The sequence below is a fragment of the Bufo gargarizans genome, chromosome 9 (genome assembly GCF_014858855.1).
Source record: "Bufo gargarizans isolate SCDJY-AF-19 chromosome 9, ASM1485885v1, whole genome shotgun sequence".
Lineage (NCBI taxonomy): Eukaryota > Metazoa > Chordata > Amphibia > Anura > Bufonidae > Bufo > Bufo gargarizans.
Window position 1 is genome coordinate 187,934,567 of NC_058088.1, and position 16,712 is coordinate 187,951,278.

Genomic DNA, 16,712 nt, shown 5'->3' on the forward strand with positions numbered 1-16,712 from the left:
AAATTAGGCATAAGCCTGGCCCAAGTCTGAAAGTGGAGCCCAGTTGCATCATGGTACTAGATTTTGAGGCCTTAAAAATACATTCAGGAGTAATTTTTCTAAAAAAATCACCTCAGGTTCCAATGTATGAATGTACTATGGTGGAAGATACCCTTTACTCCAAATATTCATAAACATCTCCAAATCATGACTCGGACAGAAACAAAACAATTAAAAACACCTTTTTTTAATATTAATTTACATATAAAAGCTTGTAATACTGACGGACATACAAGAAACGTGTATATTAAAATCACAGTCACAAGAGCCATAAAAGGGTTAAAAGCCTATGTACAAACCAAGGCCAAATCAGGCAACGCCCCACCCCGCAGGGGGTAACCCACTGTTATCAGCGTGTCACCACATCAGAGTTTAAAAATTGCGCAAGGGGCGTGGCTTAGTAGTCTAACTGCTTCCTGCCAATGGCTGGGTCCATATAGGTCTCTGGATTATCCCCGTTTCTTGTTATGCCAACCGTACCTGTCCATTAATCACTATTTGGGAAGGCAATGTGGGCGGGGTTATGCTAATTAGCGCCCCCATAACATAACATAGAAGGAAAAAGGGGGCAAAAAATTTGATGGAGGGGAATGAAAACCACAAAGCGTATACCTCTACCGGCAAGCAAATATTGCATAGTGAAAACAAGCAGTTGTCACCCCTTCTGTGCACTTCTTCCTTAAAGGCTATATACACCTTCGGGGGCAATTTTTTTTTTATGATTGCATTTTACTTATTTTGGGGTAAAAAAACATTTTTTCAATTGGTCTTTATTAAAAAATATTAAGCCATTCTGTCACAGTCTAGCTGTGTGAATCATACTTTAACTTTGTGCCGGTCATCTAATAACCCTTATTTCTAAATTACTAAAAGGTCATGAACATTTATTTACGGCACATTCTTATCGGTAAGATAAGAATTGAGCTACAATGAGTGTTTCTAATGTCAGAGATCAGAGATAAGGAGCCGTCAGCTGAGCTGCCTGATGGAACAGAGTGAAAACAGACAGCTGGCTAATAGAGAATCTTAAGGCTGTACAGAGAGAAAGGCTCAACATTTTTAATAAAGACCAATTAAAAAAAATGATTTTTAGCTGAAAATGAGTACAATACAATAATTTAAAAAAAATGCCCCCAAAGGTGTACATAGCCTTTAAGCCACGTGTTGGTTATAAGGCACCTAAGTTTTTTGTTTTTTTTTCAGCATTTCAAAAATATTTGCACCCCTGTGCAGAACATAAGGCACGCAGGTTGCAGGATTGATCGCAAGGCCTAGAGAAATGCAAGCACCATAATGTGCCATATGAAGGGGGTGGAGACTTGACCACTAAGTTACGACCGCTACTGTGTGCTCCATAACCTCCAACTGGTTGAACAAAAGTATAACTGCCCAGTGTTATAATATATCTCTATGAACTCATGCCAACCTTTTTCATTTGACCCTTCCCTTAAAGGGAGGTTTCCAGCATTAGTAGGATTTTTGGCTAAATATTTAGCCACGTTCGTTGAATTAAATCGACACAATTACCCATAGGTTTGTATTAAAAATGGTGCCCTCATATCCCACCAATTGGCTGGAAAGTATAACCTAATCCAGCTATAGGGCCATTAGACACTGAAGTCACATGACATGACCATGTGACTGGTAAACATGATGTCACAGGGTAATATTTTTCCAAATTGCTAATGGGTTTTTAGGTGGGTGGCAGACACAAGTTAAAAGGTTTTGATACTCATTTCATTAAAGAAGCATGGCTATGGGTTTCATACGGATCTTGGTAAATCCTCTAGTGATGTCACAGGCTCAAAGTATTTTAATTGGCTGGAATCGCAGTGAAGTCACTGGTTCCTGGAGCATTCATTGGCTGCATTATCTGTGATGTCACTGGTTCCTACTGTCATGTAGCAAACCCCCATATGAGGTTAACACACTGCAGTTGTGTTGAATTTTTAGAAGGATGGGGGATTAATTATTATTATTTTTTTTAATCCATTAGCAGCTTTTGTAGACCATGCCTGACAGCTGACCATTATGATAGGTTGTATACTTGTTTATTTTTTAGTATTTTTTAGCATTTTTTATCTTTATAACTGCTAATTCTTTGGTTGCTCCCTGGCTGATGCTCTTCCCTCAACTTTACTTTCAGTAAAGCACCACCCTGTGGTGGATGTCCCCTACCTGGGTCAAAGGGGCAATGAACAAATGAAGGAGTTTTAAAAAGCAGCAAACGGTCCAATTTTTATTAAAGTGCCTTTCCGTAAAACTACTATACCATATCGTAGTTTATAATTCCCTTATTTCCTGTCTCGGAGAATCCCCTCTATGATTCTCGGTAGTATCAGACCATATGAGGACTGTTCCTTCTCCACCAATCACCACATAAATGCACATCCTGAAAGATGGCGGGCGGTACACAAAATAATCCTGAACGGTCTGTAGATAGAAACCTCAGTTTAATGAACCATCCCTTTCAGGTCATGAGAGACCCATTTTAGGGTTAATAGTAGCCCATGAAGTTCTCAAAATCTTCATGTTGTCTAGTTTCAAACCCAAAAATTAACTTTGAGCTAGGTCTCACTAGTCCTGTTACTAGATCATGTCTTAAGGTGACCACCAGTGTTTGACCATCCTAATCGAACAGGTCTTAAACCATGTCTTAAACCTAATTGGGTTTGTCTTGGTCTTCAGGGGATACACAAGTCATGATCTACAAGGTCTACATTGTTGACAATGGCCGTCAATACAACCATTCCTCTTATCTACACTATTTCTCAGATACTTATAGGAGATCACGTTGACATGAGGTCTCCTCATAAGCTGAAGTCAGAAGACATCTTACCATGTTCTCCGAGGATCACCACCACAGCTCGAGAGCTTGTCAATGCGATGAGTGACTTGGTGGGACGTCTACAGTCCACTATGTCATAATACTGCTCAACTGTACAGATACCCTGAATTTTCCCGCGTCCGGGACTCCTCTACAGTCTAATTGTGCTGAACTTTTACGGCTAATGTATCTTTTCGGCCACATTGGAATAAATCTGCCTCTCTACCACTGCGAAGCCCGTGACGTGCGCCACTCTTCCATTCCATTAATTTTTTTCAAGAGGGTCAATGATAAAGTAGTGCATCACTAGACCACTTACAACATGATGCACTGTCCACTATATCACTACCCAATCTTGGGTGGTCGGGCCCTGCAAGTTGGAAATAGTTTGAAGGATGAGGAACCATTTTGTTTTCAAGGCCACCACCCCATAAGTCTGCAAGAAAGCCATTTCGGCCACTCAGTCTGTGAATTTGTGAATATCATTGTGTAACCGGTAATGAGGGTAAGATAACTCGTTGGGATAGGGACAGTTTTGGTGGCACCTGCACTTTTCAATCCACATCATGCTTTTCTGGAAAGTGTCTCCATCGTCACAACGGAAGCGCACCCTCATGGTTCTAGTTTTGGATGGGGTGCAGCATCGGCCATCCGTGCAGGAGCCACAGTAGTTTGGCTTGTACCTACGCACGCTGGTGCAGCCGGCATAGGTGAAATGCATTGCTTGCTTGGCTTTCTTTGTCCTTGTGCATTTCTTGCCATTCTAGGTGGAGAAAGGAATCAAATTACAAAACATGAAAAAGTCAATGGACTCACTATCTGTTTAGGGTCAATTTAAAAAAAAACACTTTACCTTGGGTTTGGATGGTAATGGGTCTTTGCAGGGCCGGATTTGGCACAAGCGGGTCTCCTTCATGAGCTTGCATTGAGGGTTATCGTTGGTTATCCTGGAGGATAGTCCCATGCCACAGGATTTAGAGCACTGAGACCATTCGGTTGTTTGGATGGCACAGCTGGAGCGATCTGGTTGGGGATGAGGACCCAGACCTGTAAGTGGATTTTTTTTTTTTAAATAATGAAAAGTTGCCCTGATTGCAGTTTTCTTTCTCCACAGATATTCTAGGGCTCTGAAGACATTGATGAACCCAATAGTGGCAACCATGAGGTCTTAAATGTTGAACTATGGGTTGAGCATTTCCAGTGGAAATATGGGCACCCCTGGTCTATACAGCACCATGTGTCCATGTTAGATTAAGCAAAAAACACTAGGTACACCATGAATGAACATACATAATTGGTGCTTCTAAGATGAGGGAGTCTCTACAACTTACCTGTTTCCACTTTAAATCCATTTCGGACCAATGTAATGAGCTCGTTGCTGGATACAGGTTCCACATCCTCCTGGTCAAGGTTTTCTTCAGATGACTTTAAAATATCATCCACGTCTCCAGTGGTGGTGTCTCCCGAGTCCTCTGAGATGTGGTTGCTATCACACATCCACTCCTCACAGCACTGTCCTGGGACCTTCACAAGTCTGGGATTAATGCAATCCACGCTAGGCAGGGCCATTTCCTGAGGACACAGGGGCATACATCCCACCACTCCATCCATGCACGAGCACTGGTGCTTGCAGTTGGGTTGAAAGTTCTCTCCGTTTTGATAGATTTGGCCGAAGAATTCACAAGGACGACCTTCAGACTTTGCTGGAGAAGGTAAAAATATCAATATTAGAATCAAATTGTCTATGAGACCTGGAAAGAAGAGATGCAGTCATCACATAAGGGAAAGTTTGTGCCCCCAGGATGGACTCCAGCGTGACACATTGAGAACAAATGGACTTAATATGACCAAAATCTAGAATTTAACTTAGACCTTCTCAATTCCCAAGGGCTTTGAAGTCCTGGGAAGAACCAAACCATGTTGTCCTACTTGGAGGTTTCTAGGGATGGAAAAATAAGGCTGACCATAGACTCAGATAGCTGTTGGCCAAATGCTCTTTGGGCTGGCGCTATCTCACCCTATCCCCCCATATACATGCATGTTCAGCTTGTGTCTATAATATGAACAGGGGAGAGGGGAGAAAGCTCCTATCAGACACCTTTGGTGGCAGCTTATCTTCTGAGAGCAAAAGGATTGGTTGACTGAAATCCAACATGCCCAACCTTTCACTGTCAGGGGAGAGTTGGGAGGTCCCCCTATCTATAAGACTGTGTGCGTGTCCTCCTAAAACTGGCTACTTAAGGGTGACGTAAAGGGGGCAGCAGCAAGGAGGCGCCATCAATCCGCTAACTGAAGGGGCCACAGTGTCCACTACACAGCGCCGGACATTTAGTAGTGGCTGTGTCTGGTACTGCAAGTGAAGTGAGCTGCAATACTGGACACAGCCACTACCAAACGTACCAAAACCCCTTAAGTCAATTGGACCCCCATCGCTCTAGGCGTATCCCAAAGTAAACCTCTTTAAATTTGTGTAGACCCTGGTACGACCCCTTTCATGACTCATTGGGCCGTGACCTTGGAATTTGTTTAGGAGGCCATCCCAAAAGCATCTCAAGCTGAAGGGGTTCCTTTAAGATAACCAAAGTCCAAGAATTACTCGGAAGTCACCACGGGGTCAGGCGGTTACGATCTGGGAGCCTCGTAACGCGATCCGCAGTAAACTTCTACGCCCACAAGAACATTGTGTGAAATCAATGTCTGTCTCTTGGAAACACCGCGCTCGTTAGCAGAAGGCGGGCAGTGCCAGCGCTTCGGAATTATAAAGGTTCAGGGCCATTATACTGGTGGAGCAGAGCCCAAGTGTTTACAGTCCCAGGGCGGGTTATCTGCAGACGATAGCTGGCGAGACGTCTTGCCAGGTGCGGTGTTGACTTAGATTATATCTGCTCTTCAGAACCGCAGCCAAATACCAGCTTATTGCCTGGCGGACATCGAGCTCATCTTCTACTAATGAGTTGTGATAGGTAAGAGAGGTGCAAATCTAAATGCAATTACACCCTAAACTGGGTCCCCAGCCAAGCCCAATTATTCTGCTTCAGGGCCCCATGTTATAGCCAATTTTTACGGGTGATAAACATTGCTAGAGGTGCGCCCAGAGCAAAGGTGCCCAGCCTGACGGATGCCCTAACTGTGCGTATGGTGCCAATTATGTCCCCTTCTAGAAATACCCAAATTAGAGGGCTTAAAAAGGTCCCCTCTCAGAGCCCCTTAAGAAGTCCCATAAAAAATAGCCCTGACTCAAAGCAAGCAAGAGTCCAGTGGGCGGGGCCACAGAAACCCACATACAAGACGATTGCTTTAATAGGGTGCGAGATAAGGGGCTCCCTGATGCCTTTGGTGCTGCTCTTCTCTGCGGGACTATGGGGGTCTAGAAATGCCCGATTGGGGGGCTGAAAATGTCCCCTCTCTGAGACCCTTGAGAAGTTCCATGACATAGACCTGACTCAAAGCAAGCAAGAGTCCAGAGGGTGGGGCCACAGAAACGCACATACAAGAATATTGCTTCAATAGGGTGCGAGATAAGGGGCTGCCTGATGTCTTCTGTGCTGCTTATCTTTGTGGAGCTATTGGTCAGGTTAATTAAAATGTAGCACATTCGATCCTTTGTCATGCCCCCGCCCCCATAGGCTCCACTACAGTATGTTGCGTAGCCTACAAATAGTCGGAGATGTTACACTTCATTTACTTGACCCATAGTTCCACAGAGATAAGGAGCGCCGAAGGCATCAGGCAGCCCCTTATCTCACAGCCTATTGAAGCAAGATTCTTGTATGTGCGTTTCTGTGGCCCCCGCCCACTGGACTCCTGCTTGCCTAGAGTCAGGGCAATTTCATGAGACTATTCAAGGGTCTCAGAGAGGCGATTTCTAGAACCCATAGTCCCACAAAGATAAAGAGCTTCGAAGGCATCGGGCAGCCCCTTATCTCGCACCCTAGATACTAGCAGGATGCGAGTTGGATCGCTACCTACCACGGCAGATGCCCCTGGTTGATGAAGGGTCAGCCCCAAAGTCACAGTGCAGGCCCTTGATGTGATCACAGGGATGTCTCAGATCGCAGTCCTGGTTGTACTGACGGGCACAGACCTTGCAGCATCCACAGCTGTCCGTTACCAGGCTGATGCCAGGGGCACACGTAGAGGGTGTCTTGGGGCAGAGGCAGGTTGATGGGCACGATGGTTCCCCCTTAGAGAAAGCACAAAACACCTTGAGTGACAAAGCAGCCTAGACTCTATTCACATCCAAGACCTCACATATCCCTGCAGCCCCTGCTGATTCAGTGTCTGCCCGCAGCATGCCGTACACTATTGCATTGTGGGAAATGTAATGGTAACATTGGGCACAGGATTGTAGCGAGAAGCAGAAGGACAATGCCATCTCCGACAACGCACCCGACAGCGCGACAACCATCCAGCGCCAAATACTCATCTGACCTTGTGAGGGAGCGAATGGTGACTGACAACTGGGCAGCCATGTTCATCAACAGCCCTTACATGTGTAATGTGGAGCCATAGAGCGTTACTAAAAACCACAAGAGCGGCGTTATAGTGGACGAGGATATTAACACATCGTAGCGGATAACAACATAATGTCAGGTCTGAGGAAGAGAGATCAAATAACCTGCTGCGAACAACACTGCAAGGAGCATTCACTCTGAATGTATATTCTTATTCACAGGGGCAGCAGTATTATAGCAGTTATATTCTTGTACATAGGAGGCAGTATTATAGTAGTTATAGTCTTGTACATAGGAGCAGTATTATAGTAGTTATATTCTTGTACATAGGGGCAGCAGTATTATAGCAGTTATATTCTTGTACATAGGAGGCAGTATTATAGTAGTTATATTCTTGTACATAGGAGGCAGTATTATAGTAGTTATATTCTTGTACATAGGAGGCAGTATTATAGTAGTTATATTCTTGTACATAGGAGCGGTATTATAGTAGTTATATTCTTGTACATAGGAGCAGTATTATAGTAGTTATATTCCTGTACACAGGAGCAGTATTATAGTAGTTATATTCTTGTACATAGGAGCAGTATTATAGTAGTTATATTCTTGTATATAGGAGCAGTATTATAGCAGTTATATTCTTGTACATAGGAGGCAGTATTATAGTAGTTATATTCTTGTACATAGGAGCAGTATTATAGTAGTTATATTCTTGTACATAGGAGCAGTATTATAGTAGTTATATTCCTGCACATAGGAGCAGTATTATAGTAGTTATATTCCTGTACATAGGGGGCAGTATTATAGTAGTTATATTATTGTACACAGGAGGCAGTATTATAGTAGTTATATTCTTGTACATAGGAGCAGTATTATAGTAGATATATTCTTGTACATAGGAGGCAGTATTATAGTAGTTATATTCTTGTACATAGGAGGCAGTATTATAGTAGTTATATTCTTGTACATAGGAGCAGTATTATAGTAGTTATATTCTTGTACATAGGAGCAGTATTATAGTAGTTATATTCCTGTACATAGGAGCAGTATTATAGTAGTTATATTCTTATACATAGGAGCAGTATTATAGTAGTTATATTCTTGTACATAGGAGGCAGTATTATAGTAGTTATATTCCTGCACATAGGAGCAGTATTATAGTAGTTATATTCCTGTACATAGGGGGCAGTATTACGGTAGTAGACATGATGCCTACTTGGTACTGCAGAGATAAAATCCAGTCAGAGATGTTATAAAGATGGACTCTGCTAGGAATCTATCTTTAGCTTGTGGTTCTCAGCCGCTGTGGATGTCGCACATTAAGTTCATGTGAAACCTGTAAATTCTTAGTTTAATTCTCAAGTTACATCTAATTCCTGCACGGGCAGCCAAAGACTGGCATAAACAAAGGGGCACGTGACCGGCTGACTCATAGCAGCTCCGCCTCAGACCTGGCATCACTCACAGGATTTGGACAGGGCAGGAACTGTGACTGTGGGATTAACAGAGCGCCACTTTACTACTCGTGTTATGATAACCAGTTCAGGACTGGAAAAAAGGTAAGAAGAGGGAAAGACGAGGAAAATATTTACTCCGACCGCACAGTTCTGCCACGATTAAAAATAGCATCTAGCAGTTTCCAGAAAATATTACCGCTATATATATATTATGCTGCCTGCTGAGCTGCTAAGCCTGCGTATCTAAGCGTTTTATGTTTGATACGTCTGAGGAGTCCGACTGCTGACTTGGTGTATCTAATGCTATCATGTGTGATACTGTATGCTGAATCTAAGCAGATCACATGTGATACAGATGGTATCTAAGCCCTTCATGTCTGCTGAGCCATGTATCTAAGCCTCTCCTCACTTGATAAGCAGTACGATCCGAGCTGCTACGACTCAAACGTCTCCCTATTAGGCCTCTTTCACACAACCGTTTTCCTTTTCCGGGCCGTTTTTTGCGTTCGGTAAACTGAACCATTCATTTCAATAGTTCCACAGAAAAAAAAAAAAACATGGAAAGCATTCCGTATTTCCGTTCCAAGATAGAACATGTCCTATTATTGCCCGCAAATCACGTTCCGTGGCTCCATTCAAGTCAATGGGTCTGCAGAAAAAAAAAAAAAAAAAAGGAACACATACGGAAATGCATCCGTATGTCTTCCGTATCCGTTCCTGCGGAACCATTTATTGAAAATGTTATGCCCAGCCCAATTTTTTCTATGTATTTACTGTATATGCCATACGGAAAAACGGAAACAGAACAACGGATCTTTGAGAAACGGACCGCAAAACACTGAAAAAGCCATACGGTCGTGTGGAAAAGGCCTTATCTACATGATGAATATGAAAAACGTAACCTCCCGATGGTGACGGCCAGATAACCGCCCGCACTGACAGCGATACAATGCACTCCCGGATTCTCTTCAGAAATATCTTACATGAAACACAAGCCACAGGATAGGACATAACATTAGTAATAGGACCAGCTACAAAATAAAGTATCAGATGATAAAAACTGTCTCAAGGAAAAAAGTAAGAATACCACCATACTCAGAGTACCAATGTAGAGCCATACAGAGCTTACACAATACTGCCATACCCATACAGTACCAATGTAGTGCCATACACAACCTGCACAATACTGCCTTACCCAGAGTACCAATGTAGAGCCATACAGAGCCTACATAACACTGCCATACCCATAGAGTGCATACACAATACTGCCGTACCCATACAGTGCCAATGTAGACCCATAGAGTGCATACACAATACTGCCGTACCCATACAGTACCAATGTAGTGCCATACAGCCTACACAATACTGCCATACCCATAGAGTACCAATGTAGTGCCATACAGCCTACACAATACTGCCATACCCATAGAGTACCAATGTAGAGCCATACAGCCTACACAATACTGCCATACCCACAGAGTACCAATGTAGAGCCATACAGAGCCTACATAACACTGCCATACCCATAGAGTGCATACACAATACTGCCGTACCCATACAGTACCAATGTAGACCCATAGAGTGCATACACAATACTGCCGTACCCATACAGTGCCAATGTAGACCCATAGAGTGCATACACAATACTGCCGTACCCATACAGTACCAATGTAGTGCCATACACAGCCTACACAATACTGCCATACCCATAGAGTACCAATGTAGAGCCATACAGCCTACACAATACTGCCATACCCATAGAGTACCAATGTAGTGCCATACAGAGCCTACATAACACTGCCATCCCCATAGAGTGCATACACAATACTGCCGTACCCATACAGTACCAATGTAGAGCCATACAGCCAACACAGTACTGCCATACCCATACAGTACCAATGTAGTGCCATACAGAGCCTACATAACACTGCCATACCCATAGAGTGCATACACAATACTGCCATACCCATACAGTACCAATGTAGAGCCATACAGCCTACACAATACTGCCATACCCATACAGTACCAATGTAGAGGCATACAGCCAACACAATACTGCCGTACCAATGTAGAGCCATACAGAGCCTACATAACACTGCCATACCCATAGAGTGCATACACATTACTGCCGTACCCATACAGTGCCATACAGGGCCTACACAATACTACTACTATACCCATACAGTACCAATGTAGTGCCATACACAATACTACTACTATACCCATACAGTACCAATGTAGAGCCATACACAGCCTACACAATACTACTACTATACCCATACAGTACCAATGTAGAGCCATACAGAGCCCACATAACACTGCCAAACCCCAAAAGTACCAACATAACGCCATACATTATGGGGGAGATTTATCAAACTGGTGTCAGGTAGAACTGGCTTACTCGCCTGAGGCAACCAATCAGATTCCACCTTATATTTTTCACAGCTTCTTTGGAAAATGAAAGGTGGAATCTGATTGGTTGCTATGGGAGTTTGATCATCTCCCCCTATAGGTCTGCACTATATTACCGCACCCATACAGAACCAACATAGCAGCAAAGCGCCTATACAGTAGTGCCATACAGTGCCTACTCACCAGGCCTAATAGTACCACACGGCAACATCGTACGGTGTGAACATAACATTGCCAAGGAGGGCCAGCATGACATCGCCATATAAAAAACCATAAAGCCAAACAGTGTCAATGTAATAGTACCGTACCATGTCCAAATTATACCAAAACAACATCACAGTCATGTCTTCAATGAACAAAGATGGCACCATCCATCCCCGCCAGCCGCGTCGCCCTGAGGGCATTCTTCCCACCACACCAGGAATTTGGTGATGATCCAGGGTCCGTGGCCGGGCACCCTGCCCTCCTGCCAAGTAAGCCACTTACCCCGCCATGCCACGTGTTGCCTATTAACTGCACAATGCCACCCACATTTAGCGCACTGGCTGGCGAGATGTAACACGGGCACCTAGAAAATATTATATATCCCTTAACCTGTCTCCTGCTCATCCTGAGCCTCCTGATCCATAAAAAGAATGTGAGAGCTACAGTGAAGACTGACACCGAGACCTGGTATTACCCTGGATGGAATCTCTATGTAAATGTGGGTTTCCCTCGTTTTTTTGTGTGTGGCTCCTCTTCGTGGCAGCAGCTCTGCCCCATGTTACCCCAGTGTGTGAACACACCCAGATAGCAACGTAGCCTTTCAGGGTGTCTGGAAAGCCGGGCCCGATGGCTGCCAGTAGTAGTTATAAGAGTACAGGAGGAATCTTGCAAGACAAAATCTGAAAAATCTGATATTCCAAATACTTCCAGAGCTGAACTCCCGACCACCACCCCCCCGGAGCAGCATGCAGTGAGTGATACCCAGCAGAGGGGACGCCTGGACCGCCGCCAGCGGCAGCTGAGTACAGAAGGCCACAGGGGTCACCAGGGGAACCCTAGATGAAGGGTCATTCTGTAATGAGAATTCAATGACTGTGGCAGCTCGGAGGTTGTACCGCCGATAAGCCCTCCAATGCGGCTTACCACACAGCTCTTCCAAGCTCCTGAAGGGAAAATCTGCTGCAATGTCATATCCAAACCTACTGGAAATGCATGGACGGTCATATTGGTTGCCACCCAGCTTTCCAGGAACGGACCGGAACCAACATGGCCACAAATACGCCCACCATCACCCAGCTTTCCCAAACTCCTAAATGGTAGCTATATCGCCGCTCAGGGGCTGTAAGGGTTAACCGTTCCCATAGGCAGCGGGGTGAGCTCATTTGCATATATTTTTTCCCCCCGGAGGGGGCAATCTATGGGTCATACATAGGTTGAGCCCATGGAGGCCTTACGGAGCCCCCCCACCCGGTCAGTCACTCAATGCAGGAATGTGGGGTCTTCCCATCGGATGTTTTCCCTTCAGGATCTCACGTCGAGAAGAATATCAAATCCTCGCGCCGAGTCCCTTGAAATGCGATCTACACAAGGACGCAGAGGGCGAGAGCGGCGCCCGCTGTTTACAAACCTGACGCCTGGTATTTATAGTGGGCATCAAGTATAAGGCGGGTCACCAGTCAGGAATCACCCAGCTTTCCTTAAAGGGACAGACCCTTTCATTTTCTAGGTGGGGTGGCATCTGCCACCTTTATAATGCCACCCACAGTGATAACCCCATTTAGTAGACATGGTCTCTACCAGTCCCAGCACAGACTGACAACCTCTGCAGCTGGCAGGACATGCTGGCACTTGTGGTTCTAAACCAAATGCAAAGCTACGATGCCATCCACTGAGGGGGGGGGGGCATCACCCAGAATTTCGGACGAGTTATGCACTGTTTGGTTGCCACCCAGCTTTTCCAGGGACAGATGAGTAAAACAACGGAATTTCAAGGTACTGGGGAATGCTTTCACACCGAGACGGCACGGAAGGGGTTAATGGGCTCCGCCGGCCCCCCACCAATCAGCAGCCGCAATAAAGAGACTTTGATCTCCGCATCACAACAAAGTCATTGATTATAATAAAGCCGGGGAGGAAATCACTAATGGCAGACCAGAAAGAAGGGATTGTTTCCCATCGCCCCCCCGCAGACACGTGGGAGGGGGCGCCGCAAAAAGAGAACGACCCCCCCAACGTCTCTAAACGAATGCAAGCTCTGCGGACCAGTGCACAGCAACCTGCACCTCTCCCTGAACTACAACTCCTCGCCTGTACAAGCCAATGAAGAGAGAGATACAAGGAATGATGGGAGCTGTAGTCCCCCAACATCTGGCTGCACAGCTGTAGCTAAATCACAATCAGGGGGTCACTGCCTAATAACCTGTACATCTGCCGAGGAACTACAACTCTCAGCAGATCCAGAGTACTGTTGGGATCTGGCACTCATCAGTCTAGAATATCTATAAAGCTGAGGAACTACAACTCCCAGCATGTCTGTGCAGCTGCTAGCTAAATAGAGGGGGGCTGCCATGCTGGGATTTGTAGTTCCACAGCACCTCATTGGGAATGCTGACGCTTTAGGTCCACTGTACTGATAAAAGCATGCTATGTGGCTGAGGAACTACAACCCCCAGCATGTCCATGCCCGAGTAAAGAGCAGAAGTAGTGCTGGGATGTGTAGTCCTACAGCACTCATTAGGAAGGATAACATTATAATTTCATGCTAGGCTGCATAGGAACTACAACTCCCTGCATGCTCTGTCTGCAATGCTGGGAGTTGTAGTGCTGTAACATTCATTAGACACAATGAGATCTCTTATATAATCATATGCTGCTGAGGAAATACAACCCCCAACATGTCCACAGTCAGCAGTGGAAGTGCTGGGATTTGTAGTTCTACAGCATTCATTGGGAAGGACAGGATTAGAACATGCTAGGCTGCTTAGGAACTACAACTCCCAGCAAGTTCTGGCAGTAATGCCGGGATTTGTAGTCCTACAACATTCTTTAGACAATGTTAAAGTCTAGTCTATCAGCTGCAGAACTACAACCCCCAGCATGTCCAGCAGTAGTAGTGCTGGGATGTGTTGTTCTACAGCACTCATTAACAAGGACAGGATTAAAACATGCTAGGCTGCTTAGGAACTGCAACTCCCAGCATGTTCTAGCAGCAATGCTGGGATTTGTAGTCCTACAACATTCTTTAGTATATGCTACGCTGCTGAGGGACAACAACTCTCAGCATGCCCACGGTCCAGAGAATGAGCAGAGCAGTAGTCAATGTCACTTTGGCAGTGGGGGTGGGGGTCTCCCATACAGAAATAGCCGCGCACTCACCGTCCTCAGGGCGCAGGCAGTGGCCGCCAGCAGCAGCAGGGCTCCCGGGCAGAGGGCGGCGGGCATTGTCCAGGGGGCACAGGACCAGGGATCCTCGGTCACGCTGTGGGCAGGGGGTTGTGCTGGTGCCAGGCTGCCCGGAGCCACAGATCACCCGCGAGTCTCAGCGGTTCATTGACAAAACTCTGCCAGCTGCTGCCTTATATACAGGGCATGCCGAGGCCCCGCCCCCCTCCGTGTCGTCACCCAGCCCTGGCATCGCCTGAGAGAACAGGGCAGAGGAGTCTCAGCACCGCCACCTGCAGGCCGCTCGGGGAAGCGCCACTGACTAAGAATAGCAGCGACTCAGGGCACAGTTGTCAGCTCTCCCTGAATGCCACAGACAGTCACAGTCCCATCCTGATCAGAGGCATGTGGGGGTAAAATAAGGGGGTGAGTCACTTGGGAGATTTCTAGCACAGGTCTGTCACCCAGCGCCCCAGCTGATAATCATAGATCAGTAGTTCCCTTAGTATCAGCATAAAATTCTAGCTGTGTGCTGCCACCACTAGGGGGAGCGCTCTACATACAGAAGTATAGAGCTCCCATTGAGCTCAATGCTAGCTGTATCATCAGCATTAGCTCCTCCTAATGGTGGCTGGAGGATAATGCTCTCTTCACATAGGAATAATATTCTATGTACCTGCCGCCACCAATAGGGGGAGCTCACTGCCTATGAAGTTATACAGCTAGCATTGAACTCAATGGAGCTGTATAAAGCCGCATGTAAAGAGCTGCCCCTAGTGGTGGCTGGAGGATAATGCTCTCTTTACATAGGAATAATATTCTATGTACCTGCCGCCACCAATAGGGGGAGCTCACTGCCTATGAAGTTATACAGCTAGCATTGAACTCAGTGTATCAATCTGTATATAGAGAGCTCCCCCTAGTGATGGCTGCAGGAAATTCTCTGCCTGTGTGGTCTTCCTCTATGGTAGCCTCACTGAGCCAACGCCATAAGCTGATTTCTTCATTCTTTCTGATCCTTCTCTTCTCAATCCTCCTCTTTTTATTCCTCTGTGATCCCTACTTCTCCCTCATTCATTCATCACACAATGCCCCTTCCACACATTCACACGCTGCTCATTCCCTACATTCCCTACCTTTCCCTCATTCCTCTATTTATTCTTTGCCTGCTTACTCCCCCTCTTACTTTCTTCATTCCTTCACAATCCCTTCCTTTTCCTCATTTATTCTGTGTTCATTCCCTACAATCCCTACTTTCTCTTCATCCATCCTTTTAAATATTCTTCCCAATCCCTTCCTTCCTCCCTCAATCCCCACATTTCCTCTTCTTCCCCTCTTCATTACCATTTAATCCCTACATTCTCATCATTCACCCCCTTCATTCCCTCCCAATCCCTACCCTTCCCCTTGCACTCTATTACCTGGATGATCCCTACCTTTTGCCCTCCTCATCCCTTCATATTGCCTACTTTTTCCTTCCCAATCCCTACATTCTCTCTATTCATTCTCTTTCCCTACAATCCCCACCATCTCTTCATTCCTCCTGTTTACACTTTCCATTCCCCCTTTCATTACCCGTTTAATTGTTACTTTAATTCAAACTCTCTTCATTCCTTCTCAATCCCTACCTTTTCCTCATTTGCTCTATCACCTCGGCAATGCCTATTTTCTCTTTATTCATCCTCTCTTCCCAACCTTTCATTCATCCTCCCTTCAATCCCTTTAATATCATTCATTCAAGTAATTTTCTGCACAATCCCTACATTCTCCTCAATTATTACTCTGTGCATTCCCTACTCCTTCTCCTCATTCATGCTCTGGTTATTCTTTCACAATCCCCGCTCTTCCCTTTTCATTACCATTTAATCTTTACCTTCATTCATCCCCTTTTCATTCCCCCTCAATCCCTACCTTTTTATTCTTTACTCTCTTTATTATAATACCTATTTTCACCCTAATCACATGCCTTAATTATCCCAACCTTCCCTTCATTTATCCTCCCTTCAATCCCTACCTTTATAACATTCATTCATATTTCATTCATTCAAGTAATTTCCTGCACAATCCCTACATTCTCCTTAATTATTATTCTGTGCATTTCCCACTCCTTCTCCTCATTCATGCACTGGTTCTTCTTTCACAGCTCCCATTTAATCT

At 45.2% G+C, this 16,712-nt stretch overlaps 1 protein-coding gene across 1 annotated transcript; it reads right to left on the reverse strand.

Annotated features, from left to right (window-relative positions):
- Nucleotides 1–206: 206 nt before the first annotated feature.
- On the reverse strand, nt 207–14,735 carry LOC122946527 (CCN family member 1-like). The gene is made up of 5 exons (XM_044306225.1): nt 14,550–14,735; nt 6,836–7,049; nt 4,198–4,569; nt 3,720–3,913; nt 207–3,629 (listed from the first exon to the last, which is right to left on the reverse strand). The coding sequence occupies exons 1-5, from the start codon at nt 14,613–14,615 to the stop codon at nt 3,327–3,329; spliced, it is 1,149 nt and encodes a 382-aa protein (XP_044162160.1). The 5' UTR covers nt 14,616–14,735; the 3' UTR covers nt 207–3,326.
- Between the last annotated feature and the right edge of the window lie 1,977 nt (nt 14,736–16,712).